This window comes from Gambusia affinis, linkage group LG07, assembly GCF_019740435.1.
Source record: "Gambusia affinis linkage group LG07, SWU_Gaff_1.0, whole genome shotgun sequence".
Lineage (NCBI taxonomy): Eukaryota > Metazoa > Chordata > Actinopteri > Cyprinodontiformes > Poeciliidae > Gambusia > Gambusia affinis.
This window is the reverse complement of record NC_057874.1, coordinates 2,938,709-2,954,246: the sequence shown is the minus strand read 5'-3', so window position 1 is coordinate 2,954,246 and position 15,538 is coordinate 2,938,709. Positions and strand designations below refer to the sequence as shown.

General features: G+C 40.1%; 1 protein-coding gene across 1 annotated transcript; it reads left to right on the top strand.

The window, feature by feature from the left end:
- The first annotated feature begins 378 nt into the window (after positions 1–378).
- On the top strand, positions 379–15,108 carry nucks1a (nuclear casein kinase and cyclin-dependent kinase substrate 1a). Its single transcript, XM_044121414.1, has 8 exons — positions 379–739; positions 7,386–7,435; positions 8,679–8,769; positions 8,928–8,974; positions 9,061–9,213; positions 9,585–9,734; positions 10,928–11,080; positions 12,914–15,108. The coding sequence occupies exons 1-8, from the start codon at positions 723–725 to the stop codon at positions 13,174–13,176; spliced, it is 924 nt and encodes a 307-aa protein (XP_043977349.1). The 5' UTR covers positions 379–722; the 3' UTR covers positions 13,177–15,108.
- Positions 15,109–15,538: the final 430 nt, after the last annotated feature.

Genomic DNA, 15,538 nt, shown 5'->3' with positions numbered 1-15,538 from the left:
AAATCAGGATTAAAGCTGTAATGCAGAAGGACCTGCTACCTGCATATCCTGCCACTGCAGTCTGCAAGGTGAGACAGAAGAAAGTCTTTCCCGGCAGTGGTGCAGATCATTTAAATGCAACCTAATCAATTATCATATGTACATAATGTCTTTGCACTCTTGAACGTATGATTGCATTGTCGCTTTATAGTCTTCGGGGACCCACAGTGAATTGGATGTTTGCATCCAACCGTAGGGCCTCTTTTTGTTTTCTCAACAGTGAGGTGTCAACCTATCCTGCTAACGGGGAGGGTGGGGGCGGAGGCTAGCATGTAAAAATTCTCTGACGAGCAGCAAACACATGCAATAAAAGGAAAAGTCGTCGTTCGAATTAGCCAATGGCGGCCTGAGAAGGACGTGTTGCTGCTCTCCAGGTCCGTAGGGGGCGGTGCTGGCCAGTGAGGACCGTCCCCTCAATACCACCTGGTTTGGTTGCACACAAGCTGCAGTTTCAGTTTGTTTTATTCACCATTTTGAGTAGCTGAAGGTAAAAAATAAGAATATTTGTATTTGGTGAGCGAAACCTGGACGTCCTCTTATTTTCACGCGCTAGCTCGGACGGTGGAGTCGCGCGGCAGCCTCGCGCCTGTCGGTGTTGTGCAGAGCGGGAATCTTATTTCTTTTACCCCCCCTCCCTGTTCTTTTTCTTCTCCCGTCTCTAACCTCCACAGTATTCCTGCAAAATGTCAAGACCAGTGAGGTAGGTGTTCTTGTTTCGTCTCGTTCTCTCTCTGTAAGTTAAATAACGCCACTCGCTGTCTGGCTTCACCGATAACATGCACGCTCTCCACCATGTTGGCCTTAATGAGCCGCCAATGGATTCATTTCATGAAAAAATAATGGAGGTGTGTTACTGAGTGTTTTTCCTGTGGGCACGCTCTCTTTCTAACATGGATCCCAGCGGGGTGGTCTGCACGCGCAACCCGCCGCTGCGTCGTGTCTGTCTGCTGCTTTTCAAGCGGATCCATGATGAGTATTGTTGACTCTCATGTAGGCCAAGCGTAACATTCATCGGTGTGATTCAGCCAGCTCTGGTCGGTTAAACCGGGCCTGGCAATATTTTTCCCTCCGTTAGCTGAGAATGAGAATATGGCTACCCATTCATCCAGGGGAGGTTCTAGCACGCAGCCAAGTAGCCCCCCCTCTTCATAGAGGGAGAGAAAAAAAATCTCCGGAGTAGGTGGTGGTTGGCTTTAGGATTTGATCTTGTTAGCGCGCATGCTGGTCATGTCGGTGCAGCACTCGCCATTATTGTCGCTTTCACAGCCTTTTTTGTGCTAATACGCAGCCGGGTTATGTTGTACAAAAATGTCGTCGTCGTGAGGGTTGAAGGAGGTGGGTGGGGGGAGAGAAAAAAACGAGCGGGTACATTTTCAGCGCTGTAAATTAACACTGCTGGCTGATGTCACGAGGAGGCGGAGATGTACAAAAAGTCACCACACCCCCTCAATCCCCCCCGCCCCTCCAGCGCCAGATCCCTGCTGTGATGGCAGGGCATGAGGTGTCCCTGCGCTCTTTAATCCAAATTAAAATGCCCTCCAGCTTGATTAGAAGCCAGTTTGTTCCGACATACTTTAGTCTTTAAATCTTTTCTTTCTTCTGGAATCTAAGTGATGTGTGTTTTGTTTGTTTAGCAGTACTTTGGAATTACTGTTTACTTTTTTTGTTTTTGTTTTATTGAGCAACTTCTTTTTGTAGTTTGTCATAACTATAAGTGTATCGGCCCAGCTTTCATTGGCTATCATCCATTCTGATTCTTTCTAAGCGCTGCAAGACACCAGAGTTAATTTTGAAAGCACATTTTAGTTTTAGTCAGTTTAGTAATCTTAGTAGTCTTTTTGGTGATACAGTGGATCCCCATCTATTTGCGGTTCATTCTTTTTCTATGGAATGTAACTCCAAATTATAACTAGAAAATTTGTCTGTGTGTAGATTTCTTTTTTTTATTTTATAGAGCACATCTAAACCAATACAAAAAAATAAATGCAGCCTTGGAAGCTGGAATACATGGACACTGTGCTATTGGACACACTATTGGCTGATGTTTGCAATGCAACCAATCCAAAAGCTGCATTAATTTTCCTTGTTGTTAATTGGCTGTACCCGACATGAGTGGAAATAAGGAAGACTGTAGATGTTCACTTCTGCTGTAGTGATTTCCATTGATGATTTCCATTGTGCATATCTATGCATATTGAACTTTTAGAGGTGGTCTCAAGCATTTGCAGGCTTCAGCTGGTGGTTGGGTTCTTAATGCCGCCACCAGGGGGCAGAGCAACAAGAGGAAGAGAGCTTGTCTTGACTATGGCAACTTTGTGGCTTTTCCCTAGAGAAGAACAAGCCTGGTGATAGCGACTCAATTGACGAATGTCAAAAGTGGATTGTTTTGATGTTAATTTCTGATCTAACAAAGTGGACCTCTGACAGGCATAAGGTAGGACTGAGAGATATGGCTGAAAAATATATCACTATAAGGATTTCATATAAGTCAATAAAAATGATTGATTAGTTGTTGTTTTTTTTTTTTATAGATACAGTCTTGCCAAACTGGTGACATGACTTTTCCTGGAAACTTTTCATCTTTTAGCAGTTATGAGGCCCTGTTGCTAACCCTGAAACTGCTCAGCAAGTTGTTGCTAGGTAACCAAAGAGTGAGTGAGTTAGTTAATGCCACTAGTCTTGCTTAGCTGGTCGTGAGAGGTTGAGCAGCTAAAGCCTTTCTTCTGCCTACATCCCCCAGAATGCTGAGTGGTTCTAGATCAGCGACATTGAACATTCTGTCTGATGTTTTTCTACTGATATCGATCACATCTATCGTATCTAGACGTGTTATTGATTAGTGGCATTAGCCCATGCCTAGTTAAGGGTGAATTTCACTCTCAAAGAGAAGTCTCTGAGAGAAGATCCAAGCCATATGCAGGATGTGTAAAATAGAAAAGGCATCTTTTTAAAAACAAGAGGCATTATATTGCACGTTTTGACCTGGAGGTGGAGGTAAAACTGCACAAGATACCTAAAACACATCAAGCTAGATAAAAATCTAACTCTTATATAATGCACATGGAAATTCGTGTAACGTTCCTGTTATTTCCTATCATCAACTTTTTTCTTTCTAGCCATTTTTTTTGGCCCAACAAATGGAGTGAATGACAACAATTTAACAAATTAATACGCAGAGGTCCACATTTATTATTCAAACTTCACAAATGTAACAAGCAGCTGTGGTTTAGCAGAACATTGAACTGTTTAACAAGTCAAAAAAAAAAGCATTTTGCCACCATTGTTTTAACTAAAACATCATCTGCAAAACCAAGAATCTTTTTTAATATTTTAATAGAAAACTCCCTATTGAAAATGCTTTGAAGTTGAACTAAGCACAAAAGTATGTCACATAAAAAACCTGCAAACAGTAAAGGTTTGTGTACACTTCTATAAAGATCAAGACCTTTTATTTCTATTTTCTGTATCTGGTGCAGACGTCACACCCCCCACAAAAAAAGAAAGCAAAGTTTATCCATGTTTCTGATGAGACGGTCAATGCACTATAAGTTGTCACATTTATCCTCACACTTCCTGTCAGCCGAGTACTGACATAACATACAGATTTTTTTACATTCATAAGCATTGCTAGGCTTGCATTAAGCTTTGAGTTTAAGCAGTGAATGGTTATTTTTTGTCCCACCATGGCTGACAGGTTTATTATGTCCATGTGGAGAGGAGAGCTAACCCTATCAGGTCATTTTAGAGAAATGTGTGATAATGATATGACTTGTGATAAACAATTTTAGAAGTGTTATTGTATTTCTGTCTTTGATTTATAACAAACATAACCCAGATAAGGCGTAGTCTGGCCAATATACAGGGGACAAAAAAATGTACAATAATTATTGCTGTTGCTGCACATTATTAGAAAATCTTTTGATGGCCATATTAGTTTCCGGATATGTCAATTTATTTATTTTTTATTTATTTATTTTTATTTATTTGTTTTCCCCCAATATATATCATATTTATTGCATGCATATTATATACATTGCAATATTGCTAAATTTGCTACATTTTGTGCAGCCCCAATTGCAAGAAAGTTTGTTTTTTTTTCTGTGTTCTCCTGGGTGTAGAAATATCAACAATGAAATGCTGTTTTAGCCACAAAATAGCATTTAATTCAGGTATTAAAGGCAGTACATTCAAATAGTTGGTCATTTTAAAAGTTGTTTCCCCAAATATGCTCATTTATGAGAGACTTAAGAAAAACATATGGAATAGATTTCCTCTGAGTTTGTAAGAATCATTTAAATAAACCTGCTTGTTGCACAGAACGCTTTGGTTTGTTGTTGCACTGCTCTTCATTGTGTAACAAGCTTACTAACTGGCTAATAAATTACCATAATAAGAGTAATGGGCGACATTCTTTTTATTTTAAACCCAAAACCTTTCAATAAACTGACCATCTGTCCTGTAAACAAGATCATAATATCTTCGTTCTAACCCCTGTCTGCCCGGTAAAGGCTGCCAGTACTTCCAACAATAACTTTTATTGAAATGTTTCATGTAGATTTTTAAGTGCTTGTCAAAAATCATTAAATTAATACCATTAAATTCTGGTTATTTCTCTGTTGAACTATTGAAATGTTATTTATGGACCACATGTTTATGGAAACGTTACAGCTAATAGAACGAGTTAACATTGTGAAACATGGGATTGAAAAAAGGGTCAAATAAATCCTCAAAATGTGACTTAATCCTTACCAACAGGTACATGGCTGGGGTTGATCCCGGCCATTCTGGAAATGTGAGTTTCATTCTTGTGGCCTCTACCACAGAAGCACAATTATGGTATTAAAGTATACAAAACTTACATCAATGTCACTTTTAAAAACCATAAAAAACTGCAGCATATTTTCTGTCGGTGGCATTGAGATGGTGTTGTGCAAAGTTTCCCGCAGAAAGTCATTCATCCAGCAGCCCGTCATGTTTTTGACTTAGAAATGTTTAAAGTTGACAAGACGTTTGAATATATTACTTGATAATTGTGTTATTGGAAGATTAATACCTGAACTCCAACAATAAAGTCTTAAAAATGTAAACATTAAAAAAAACTTAACTAATCAATTCTTAGCCTGGTGGGGGCTCAAGTAAAACCTGGTGGCCCTCCAGGCTTATCACACCCTGGGGGAAACTCAGGTCGCGTCAACTTATCTTCTGGAGTCGTTTCAGCTCTGAAGCGGTATGATTTATCATATAGTGACAAGTTATGTTTAAGAGGCTGACTCCAATGTGTGATTGAAAGACTGCTGAAACATTGCACATAAGTGATGAAAGCCACAGCAGTTGGTACAATCGCTCTCCTTGATGCTCCTTCACAATAGATTTCAGTGTTTCCCAAACACCTAAGCTGTCAGGAAAACCAAGAAATTATTCTGCATTTTAAATTGAATTCCAATTTGCCAATTTCCCTGATCCTATTTGTGTTCCCTGCATAGTGGAAAATCATACGACCTTAAGCAAGTATCATAATCTAATCACTCTGATGGGGGGAAAAAAACACCTGTTGTGGGATAAACCACCTTTACTAGGTAGACTCTGATGCATAAAGGCTTGCTTGGATGTGCTACTGAAACCTGGTGTATGCACAGAAAAACAACATGTTTTTTGGTAAGCAAGGATCCTAAAACATATCCTTTGTCCATCGGTCAAAAGTTATGTCTTCCTTTGGGAAGAAAGGGGAACTTATGAGGCTTTATATGGATTTGTTTTTTTTTTGTTCAGTTGCTCTACTAGAAAAAAAACAAAATGTTGGATTTGTTTTAATCAAGTTCCAGGCATATATACATCTCTGAAATCAGGCCTTCTGTTGGCAATTGGATCACAATCTTGGGGGGGGAGGGTTACTTTTATTTTTTTTTCTGCTTGGAATATTAACCCTTTGTTCAGATAGAACATAGCCTGGTACTAACCAGCTCCTTGTTCTACGCTTTGCTTCGTCCAGAGGACGTCTGTTGAGAAACAATTACTTCCTGGATGTGTGGACTCTGTTTAAGTTTTAAATTTTACTTAGTCGCTAATGTTTGGTTGTGATGCATGTAAGGCACCAGTTCAACACTATGAAATTTACTGAAAATTAGTGGCACTGTAAACAACCATCCTCCACAGCAAAGAGAGAACTGCCTAGCCAAACGAGGCAACTGTTCAATATTTGGTAGTGTGGTCGACATGGACTGAATGGCTTTGTTCACTTCCTCCGCTGTCATTGCCAAAATTAACATAATCTTTCACAACTTCTCCTGCTCACTGATTGGCCCGGTTAAAATTCTACCAGAGAAATCGCAGGCAGAGCACTGAGGGGCGATGAGAATCTAGAGGAATTGCATCGGAAGACAATGGTCTTGCCCAAAGTGGGTCGTCGGGGACCGGCATCCTGCATTTTTTAGTTGTACTTCCTGGTTTAATACATCTGGATCCAATGATGGCTCGTTAGAAGGCCTCAGAAGAACATTGACATGCTGAAAAGGTTGTTACTACCACCATTGAGAGAACTAAAACCTGCAGGATGCTGTTCCTCCAGGACCGACTTTGGGAACCCCTGGTCTAGAGGCTAGAGGCAACCTATTGAAAAAAGAAAATTATGAGAAGATGGTCAGAGGAAATTGAAGAAGCCATGCAAGGTTCTTTCTGAAGCCACAGACTGGGAGGCACTGTGCCAGCCACATGGAGGTGACTGACTGGGCTCTAATGTGTAAGGAAAAGTGTCGGAGGCATCGTGCATGCTGTTTCATACAACCGCAGCATCATTTTTTTTGCTGTTAAAAAATATTGGACATGTTTTACCAGTTTCTGCCCGTATACTGAGGGTTTTGTGTAAATGTGAATCAGTGGCTTCAAAAGAAAAATGTAGCTATGCTAGATGTTTTGCAGCTTGTCTAAAGAAAAATGTTGGTATACATTAGATGATCACAGATGTGCCGTTTGCCTAAACTTAGTCTTAACGGTGTTTAGCTATTTCCTCTATTATAGCAGTTCTTGAATGTTTGTGTTCCCCAAACTGAAGTTGTTTGTCACTTAAGGCTAAATCTATACACATAACCAAATTAGTCCTGCAAGCCACACAAGGTCCAAGGTCCAGTTCAGTTCATCCACCTCTGCCTGGCCACTGCTAGAAGTTTCTCTACCCAAATAACACAATGCACACATTCAGGCAGTTTCTTAGTTGCTTCCACTCTATTCCTTAGAGGGGAAACACAATAGTGTTAACAGTCTCCTTCTCTCCACTTTTTATATTCTGGTATCAGGTGAAGCTTGTAAATGTACGCTGTAATCTGATCAAATGTGTGTATTTATGTTCGCAGGAACAGGAAAGTGGTGAACTATTCACAATTCAACGAGTCTGACGATGCAGGTGAGCAACACTCTGTGTTTTTCCACTGTTTGTATCATTCAAAGTAAAATACAAGGTAGCTAATGTGCCAAGCATGAAATGACGGCCGGCATGCAAATGAAGTTTGCATTCTTAAACCTTTAACCTGTTTATTAGTTTTATGAATGCTTGTTTGTGGTCAGCTGTCATTGGGGTGAACATGTGCCGTTGGAGATGAATGTTTCTGACACTACATTGCCGGCCCCCCACTTAGAAATATCACATCCGCTCTGGAGTAGCTTGCTGCTTGTGCACACATTCATAGTCTTTCAGTTAACTCCAGATGATCCATGTGCTTAGATCAGCCTCATATTCAATTAGACATGCTAGGCTGTTGAAGTTGAGCAGTAAAACAGCCAAGCTGCTGCTAATCAGATGTTTACTATTCAGCATCACATGGTAACTTTTACTGGCCAGCACTTTTTGTAGCTTTTGTTTTTGGTTTTCTGTTTTAGACCTGGCCTACAATTCCTTCTTTGTGTTTTTTTTTTCTTCTTTTTTTGAAAGATTATGACCCATCGACGCAAAGACAAATATGGAACCATTAATGATTTCATTAACTATGGTCAAAACCCTGGTTTTCTGTGATGGAGAGTAACTCTGCAGCTCTGTTGGCATCATCATTTTGCCAAATGTACCTTCATATGCATTATTATTCACAACACTACCACAGAAGCTAATATCTACAGTCTTGGGAGGTGCAGCCAATCAGCACCAAGGAAAATAAATGCTGCTCCTTATTTGGCTCCTTTGCAAATGGCAGCTAATAGCGTAGCATTACATCCAGGACAGAGCTTTCTGAGCTGCATTTTCTTTAGAATATGTTTGATATAATCTACACAAAAAGTGAACATTTGGGCAAATTTTACTTGAATAGTTTAGAGTTACGTTCCATAGAAAAAAAAAATCTGTATATAGGCAGTATTTTATAAACTTTAATTCAACAGATGAATATAAAAAATGCATGTAAGGATTACAAGACTAAGATAGCAGATATAGAAACTGTTTTTCAAAAGAAAATTTGCTGGACTTCCTGAGCAGCACTGCACTGATGGTTCCAAGTAGGACCTACAAATTGATTGAAAACAGTTGTATGTTGTATTACAATTTAACAAAGTTAAAAAAAAACTTTTCCAGAATAAATTAGTAGTGAAACATTTACTCACTGCTTGTAGATGGATGGATGAGAATGTGAGCTGAGATGTTGTCCTTCCTCTCTCTATAGATGAGGAGTATGGCGGCGATCGGCCTAAAAAGGTGCGCCCCGCCCCTCGTGAGCCGAAGCACAAGCGCTCGAAGAACTCACAGGATGACAGGTTAGGTCACGATTTGGATTTGCTTCATTCTGCTGTTGGACCTGGGCTAAATGATGCTAGATTTATAAGCCCCAAGTTCAGGAACTTTGAGCAGATCATGCTTTATCTTTTTATCAGGCTGTTAAACACAAAGTCTGGTGTCTTCTGCTTTCTTCCAGTGAGGATTCTGATGAAAAGCTTACCAAATCCAAAAATGATTCAGCAGGTAAGTTTGTCCAATCGGTTTGCTGAGCGCATGCTTCACGCCGAGCCAAGATCCCGACTCTGACTTTCTTGCATGTCGTGATGCAGATGACTTCGGCAGTGAGGAGGAAGACAACGACTTTGGAGAAGAGGAAGAGGAGGAAGGAGGCAGTGATTACGAAGAAGAGAGAGGAAAAAAGGCAAAGAAAGCCAAAGTGGAGAAGACCAGTAAGAGGGGCCCAAAGAGAAAACGGGCTGCAGGTACTGGCAGCTGCCACTACACCCAGCTTAAAATGCTATGCTTTTACTGTCTGACTGAGTTTTTAGAAGGGAACAAACACAAAAAACCCACTAAATTCATACCTTTCACAACAATTTACATATAAAAGTTTGAAAAGAGTGGTGTACATCTGGATCCAATCCAGTTAAAATAAAAGGTATCAGCTGTGCATAAACAGCAAGTGTGTATGAACTAAAATAATTTTTCTTTGTAAAATAAAAATTTTTGTAAGTTGATGTCGTAAAAGGTCACAGATCAAACAGTGAGTTTATCTGCATCCCTTTCCTCCTGCCTTCATGTGTTTTTTCCCCCCGTCGTAACAAGCGCCAGTCTAACAACTCTGTGTGTACAGATGACAGTGACGACGACAAGGAAGTGAGTCGGAAGCGTACAGTGAGGCAGGCTGCTTCCAAGGCCGTGTCAAAACAGAGAGAAATCCTGCTGGGGGACGGAGGCAGTGAGGATGAGGAGCACGAAGACCAGGAGGAGTCCTATATGGACCGTACGTACAACACCAGCAGCTTCACTAATCTTAGGGCAGCAGGGCAAGGATTGTATTGCCTGTTTAGAAAATGAGAGAAACTCCAGAGAATCCAGAACTGGCCAACAGTGACCCAATGTGGACAATTCCACATGCTAACCTATACAATTTTGAGACTCTTAATATAAAGTGTATTTGTCAGCGGTGCGACTTGATTAAAATTCTAACCGAGTTTATTGCGGGGGTTTGTAATTAATTAATTGAAAGTCATTATTGACAAAATAAGCAACATTCAATTCAAAAAAGCCCCTTTTGTTGCTAAATAATTGAATAAATAGACATGAGCTCAAACATAAAGATATTTATTGTTTTGTTTTTCAAACTGTTACCGAGGTTATAAAACCATCCGATTGGAGCAAAGTTCTATTTTACACATCCATCTTTCCAGTGTTTCAGGAACTCCTGATAATTCATGGAACTTCTTCAGAAATGTGGACGGTGGACGCTGACATTAGCATTGAGGACGTCTGTGCTGCTGCTACATGTTTAGCATCGAGATGCTTTTTTAGGCTTGAATAGCTTCACTGACAGGCTAACTCCGTTTAGCTTAACTTGAGCACAACAATAGTCTTTTTCAGCGTCCAATTCAGATCGGTTTCTGAAGCAGAACTTGACCACCACTGGGCCAACAGGTTTTGTCATTCATTGTCACTTTTGCGTCAGATTTACAGATGTACCAGAAACACACAAATACAAAGGTTCCGGCTAGAACGTATGTTTAAAAAACATAAAATAAAATTATGCATTAAAATCTGCGTAATTATTTAATTAATTGAAATTAACTTGTTGATATTCACCTTCTTCTGTCTCATGATGCTTTTCCTGAACCTCCATACATGTAACAAACAACCTCTCCACGGAGCAAATATGGATAAACATTACATGTGAACATTAACTCCCAAGTATTTAAAACCTCCTGTGGGAATAGTCAATTACATGTTTTAAAGACTTTATTTTAAAATAAAATCCCCTCTTTATTTTGTTGTAATTCAGAGACTTTTTTTTTTGTGAACATTTACTTTGAAAGTCCAACTCTTGCAGAGCCTGGTTGCTCTGGTGATTCCCACCTTTTCTGGGCAGTTGTTTGACTGCATGTCAGGATTTTCTTTCCTTTTTACATACTAAGTTTCCACCCTCTCTGCTCTCACATACAGCTGACGAGTCTGGCAGCGACGAGGACTTCATGGTGGAGGATGACGATGACAGTGACTATGGTCGCTCCAAGAAGAAGGGAAAGAAGGTCATCCGACGGGGGCGGCTGGAGAAGAAGGAGAAGAAGAGCCCCAAACCCCGACTAAAGGCCACAGGTAATTAGGAAACCAGTAGAGATGCCAGTCTTTCAGTGTGTAGCAATTTGATTCCAATTTGTAATTTTTGTTTAGTATCACAATTTTATTCAGAAACGATGTTAGTTCAGAATCCGATTTTCCCTATTGAAACTGTCTTTAGATTCTGTTTAAATGATGTGACTGACAAGAGGAAGGAAACGTTTAGCAAAAGCCTTTCTGTAAAGTTCTGTACTGTATTATATATACCATAAGTTTATATTTAAACAAAAATACATTTGTTCATCAAATTCTGTCACTAACAGGTTAGCTTAGCTTCCTGGCTTTTTCTTACAGGGGCAGTATTATGTAAAATTGACTTTTGACATAATAAAAAAAGTACATTTTTTATTAATTACATCATGTTACAATGTTATTCCCTCATCAAGTCATAGCTGGGCTGATGTCTTGATTTTTTTTTTTGTGCATGTTTGTAACTGTGCAAAACGCCTGCGTGGATCTAGCCCCGCCTTCCAGGACCAAACCCAGATTAACGGTCCTCAGTTCATTACCTGGAAAAATTTTTTTAGTTATTTTTGCCTTATAAGCCAACACTGAGGCTAAGACGGTGGGCAAGAAAATTCGAGTCCTACGTCAGGTCTGTAAGGTCATTAGTGGGAAGTAACAGAGAAGTCATCAATAAAGCCCAGGAGGAAAAACGATGAGGGACACAAAGTCTGGTTGGATGAGTGTGAATTCTGTGGGAAGCATTTTGCATGTACAAAATGAGTGAGAAATTACTTAAATAATACCAGCTTGTGAAGACCTGCCTTCAGGAAAATGCTTAAAAATAAAGGGTAGCATAAAACGGTGTTTAAATGTCAGTACAGGAGTTACTGCAATCTGTTTTCATGTTGCCATAGAGCTACCGTTAGAATCTGAACACATTAAATCCAGCATAACTACCTTCACTTATTGATCTGGAAATGATCAGATGTTTAGCATCGGTATTTTAATCAAACTGAGTTAGGTTTATTTTATGCTTAGCCATCAGCCGTGAGTTGTTGGTGTCAGAACCACACACTGTAACAAGCTCAGCCAGGAGCCAAACGACCGCTCTCAGAACAACAGGAGGTTTAAACTCGGCTCATTCATTTTCAGCTTACAGAAAAAACTCCAAGCCGCCAAATAAACAAAAGCAAACTGACCAATGAGCTTTAGGCTTTGACGTTCCCACCCACAGACACATGTGCGCTAGGTAAAATGTTTTGACACAAAAGATCTTTTTTTTTTCCCCTGCAATTTTGTTGATAGTATAGTGCATTAGATAATAAAAATTCCAGAAATTATTCTTTTCTTTTTTTGAAGGAAAATCTCTAGGTACTAGAGTGGGTACAGCTGCAGGCGCTGCTGCCCTCCGATAAAATCCTGCAGACATCTGCACGTAATTCTGAACTTTAACACTAGAAAGGAGTTTTATACATAAAGCAATTTATTTTAAACATGTTTATAATAACCTTTTTTTAAAATAAATATAAACAAATATTTTTACTTCAATGTAAAAACATTTAATTCAATATGTTTTTTTTGGCAGTGCTCCATAATGACAATGGCTACTTTTAGAAATTGCTCCATGGGCGACCGGGTGCCCGTGGGCCCCGTGTTGGTGACCCCTGCCCTATAGAATGAATTTAATTTTTTTACTTTTTTTGTTCCAACCTCTGATTTACAGTCAGAACTTTTACTCAGTTGTACTCCAGGCTGTAGAACAGTCCACATCATTTTTAGTGATTTGATGTGAAATTGTTGCATTTTTTTTTTTTCTTTTCAACCAATGAGATAAGTTGCCCTGAGCGCTTCCCCTCTGTCCTGCAGTCACCCCCAGTCCCATGAAGGGGAAGGGCAAGGGCCGCCCCAGCACCAAGACCGTGGAGAAGAGCTCACCCAAAGAGGAAGAGGAGGAGGAAGAACCAGAGAGCCCTCTGGAGGAGGAAGAGGAAGAGGCCACTGAGAAGAAGGAGGAGACCTCCCCTGTCACCAAGACAACGAAGGAGTCTGCAGGAGGAGACGAGGAAGAGGAGGAAGACGAGGAGGAGGAGAACGGCTCAGAAGAGGAGGCACCCTCTGGGGAAGACTAGAAGATGGCACCCGTTCCTTCCCATCCTCCAATTCTCTCCGTCTCTCCTTCATATGTTTGTTTTCTTTTGTTGCTCTGCATTTAGGGTTTTGTTTTTCTTCTTGTATTCTTCCCCTCCTGGTGGCCTGGCTCAACGATTTGGAGAACCTCTGCTTTTTTTCTTTTTTTTTTCATTCAGTCAGCATCCTAGCTCCTCCAGCATCCAAACGTCTCCTCCGTCTCTGTAGGACGGTGAAGCGAGCGTCCGTCCTGCAGCAGAGCAGCAACCTTTCTTTTCTCCGTTTTACCGGTTCAGCCCATCCCAGGGGCTGTTCGGTATCGGTAGGCGAAGCGCTGTATCTCATGCACGTCGACACGCGCCAGGGTTTACACCCCTTGTTTCCTCTCTGCTTGGTGTTTTTGGCGCCGCTGAACGCCGTGATGAGTTTTAAACACTTTATTTAAAGCCTTTCTGAGCTCACTTAATGGTCACACTTGTCATTTTTAATCATTTTTCCTTCAGCTGCTTTTTGGAACGGTTTCTCTTTTGTATATCCAGCTATATTTTTTGTTTTGTTTTCTGAAACACGCCCCCTGTATGGCTGCAGCATCCTAACATCCAATCCTTTGTGCCAGGCACCTCCACATCCTGTTTTTATTTTTTGTTTTGTTTTGTTTGTTGTTTTCAGAAAAATGCAACAAGAGGTGTTTTTTGTTTTGAGAGCTTAAAACAAGATTGTTTTTTGTTTTTGTTTTTGTTTTCCTCCTGTTGGTTCATTGTTCTAATTCTCTATTCAGATTTTTTTGTAATGTTTGTTTTTTAAGAAAAAGAAATAAAATGTATCTTGATTTTAAAGAAAATCCGTTGATCCTATCTAATCTGTTCAGTGTGACGGTGGGAGCATCTCTCTCTCTGTCTCTCTCTCTCTCTCTCTCTGTTTCTCTCTCTCCCATCAGCTTTAGTGGTTTCCCGTCGGTTTCCCATCACTTTGGTACGTCAGTACTTTTGAGTTGCCCGCGTTAGCAGTTCAAGTAGACCGGGCAGCTCCGTGTTCGTGTTCATTTGTCGATGCCTTAATTTTCATTCGGTTTAATTTTTTTTCCCACCAGTGGCTCTAACGTTATCCCCGAAGGCCTGAGAATGTAACGAGTCCTCACGTTTCAAGCCTTCGCTAGCAAGGCGGCCGACGCCCGGCTCGAAACGAGTCACCAATTAGTCCGATCAGCAGACCATCCAAAGCCATAGACGATCTCAGAACTCGTGATTTGTAGATCAGGTGCAGCACTTGTGAGATTATCCTCTTGTGTCTGATGTCAAAGCAAAAAAAAAAAAAAAAAAAAAGGAATAAACGAATGAAGTTGCTATTGCGATCTTGGGGACAGTGTTTTCGTACGGGTCGTCCTAAGGTCGCAATAGAAGTTCGTCCCAGCCAGGGCGCCGGAACCTTCGTTCACAAGCACATTTGATTGTTACCCACCTGTCTGAGACAGCAGGTCAGTGTTTTTCTACATTAATGTCCCTGAATTGGCACCTAGTCCTTACAGTCCAGCCGTTTTTAAAAACATGAAGGTTACAAAAAAAGAGGCTCCTCTCTCCTCCTACTTGAGGCACATGGTTCTGTTCCTCTCTCATCCACTCTTCAACTTTTCTCTGTTTTTACTTTTTTGTTTGGTTTCTTTTTAATCTACGTTGAGTTTTTCTGGCAATGTTAATGTAAACTGACTTGTGATTCCTACGGCGACCAGGTAGTGAAGCTTTTGTCAGTCTAGTGGGGGGAACAAAGGAACACTGAACTCTTCAATCTTTTTGCATGTTGTGGAAAAAGTGCGAAGCGATGATGTTGAATAAATGCTGGCAGTAGCAACATTGTGGTCTAAAGGAAAAGTATTAAACAATGTTGATAATGTTTTGGTTTCCCAGCTTCTAATAAAGGCAACCTACTTTTTATACAGATTACCTGCTTGTCTCATGACCTTCAGCTTTGTGTGAATGGCTACTAGTGTGTGAGATGTATGGTTATTTAGAAAATTATCCACGAGACTTATTTGTAACAAAATGCAGAGATAAAGATAACGCAGTAAATCACTAAAAAGATTACGTGATTTAATCACTTAATAGCAGCAAATAATTGTGTTATAAGAATGTTTTAGGCAGGATATGCTCATATCCTTTAAAAGTATTACCCCCATGTACCTAAAATTAAGTCCTTAAAATGTCTTTATTTTAATTCGTTTTTAAAAGTTACTTGGTCTTTAATGGTTTTCACAAGTCTAAATATTGTCTTGACAAATTTATTTAATCCCATATATCCTATATATTTTTTTTCTCGTGGGACTTTTCTGTCAGGCAAAAGTTTAAGTCGCTCTACGGAAGCATATTACTG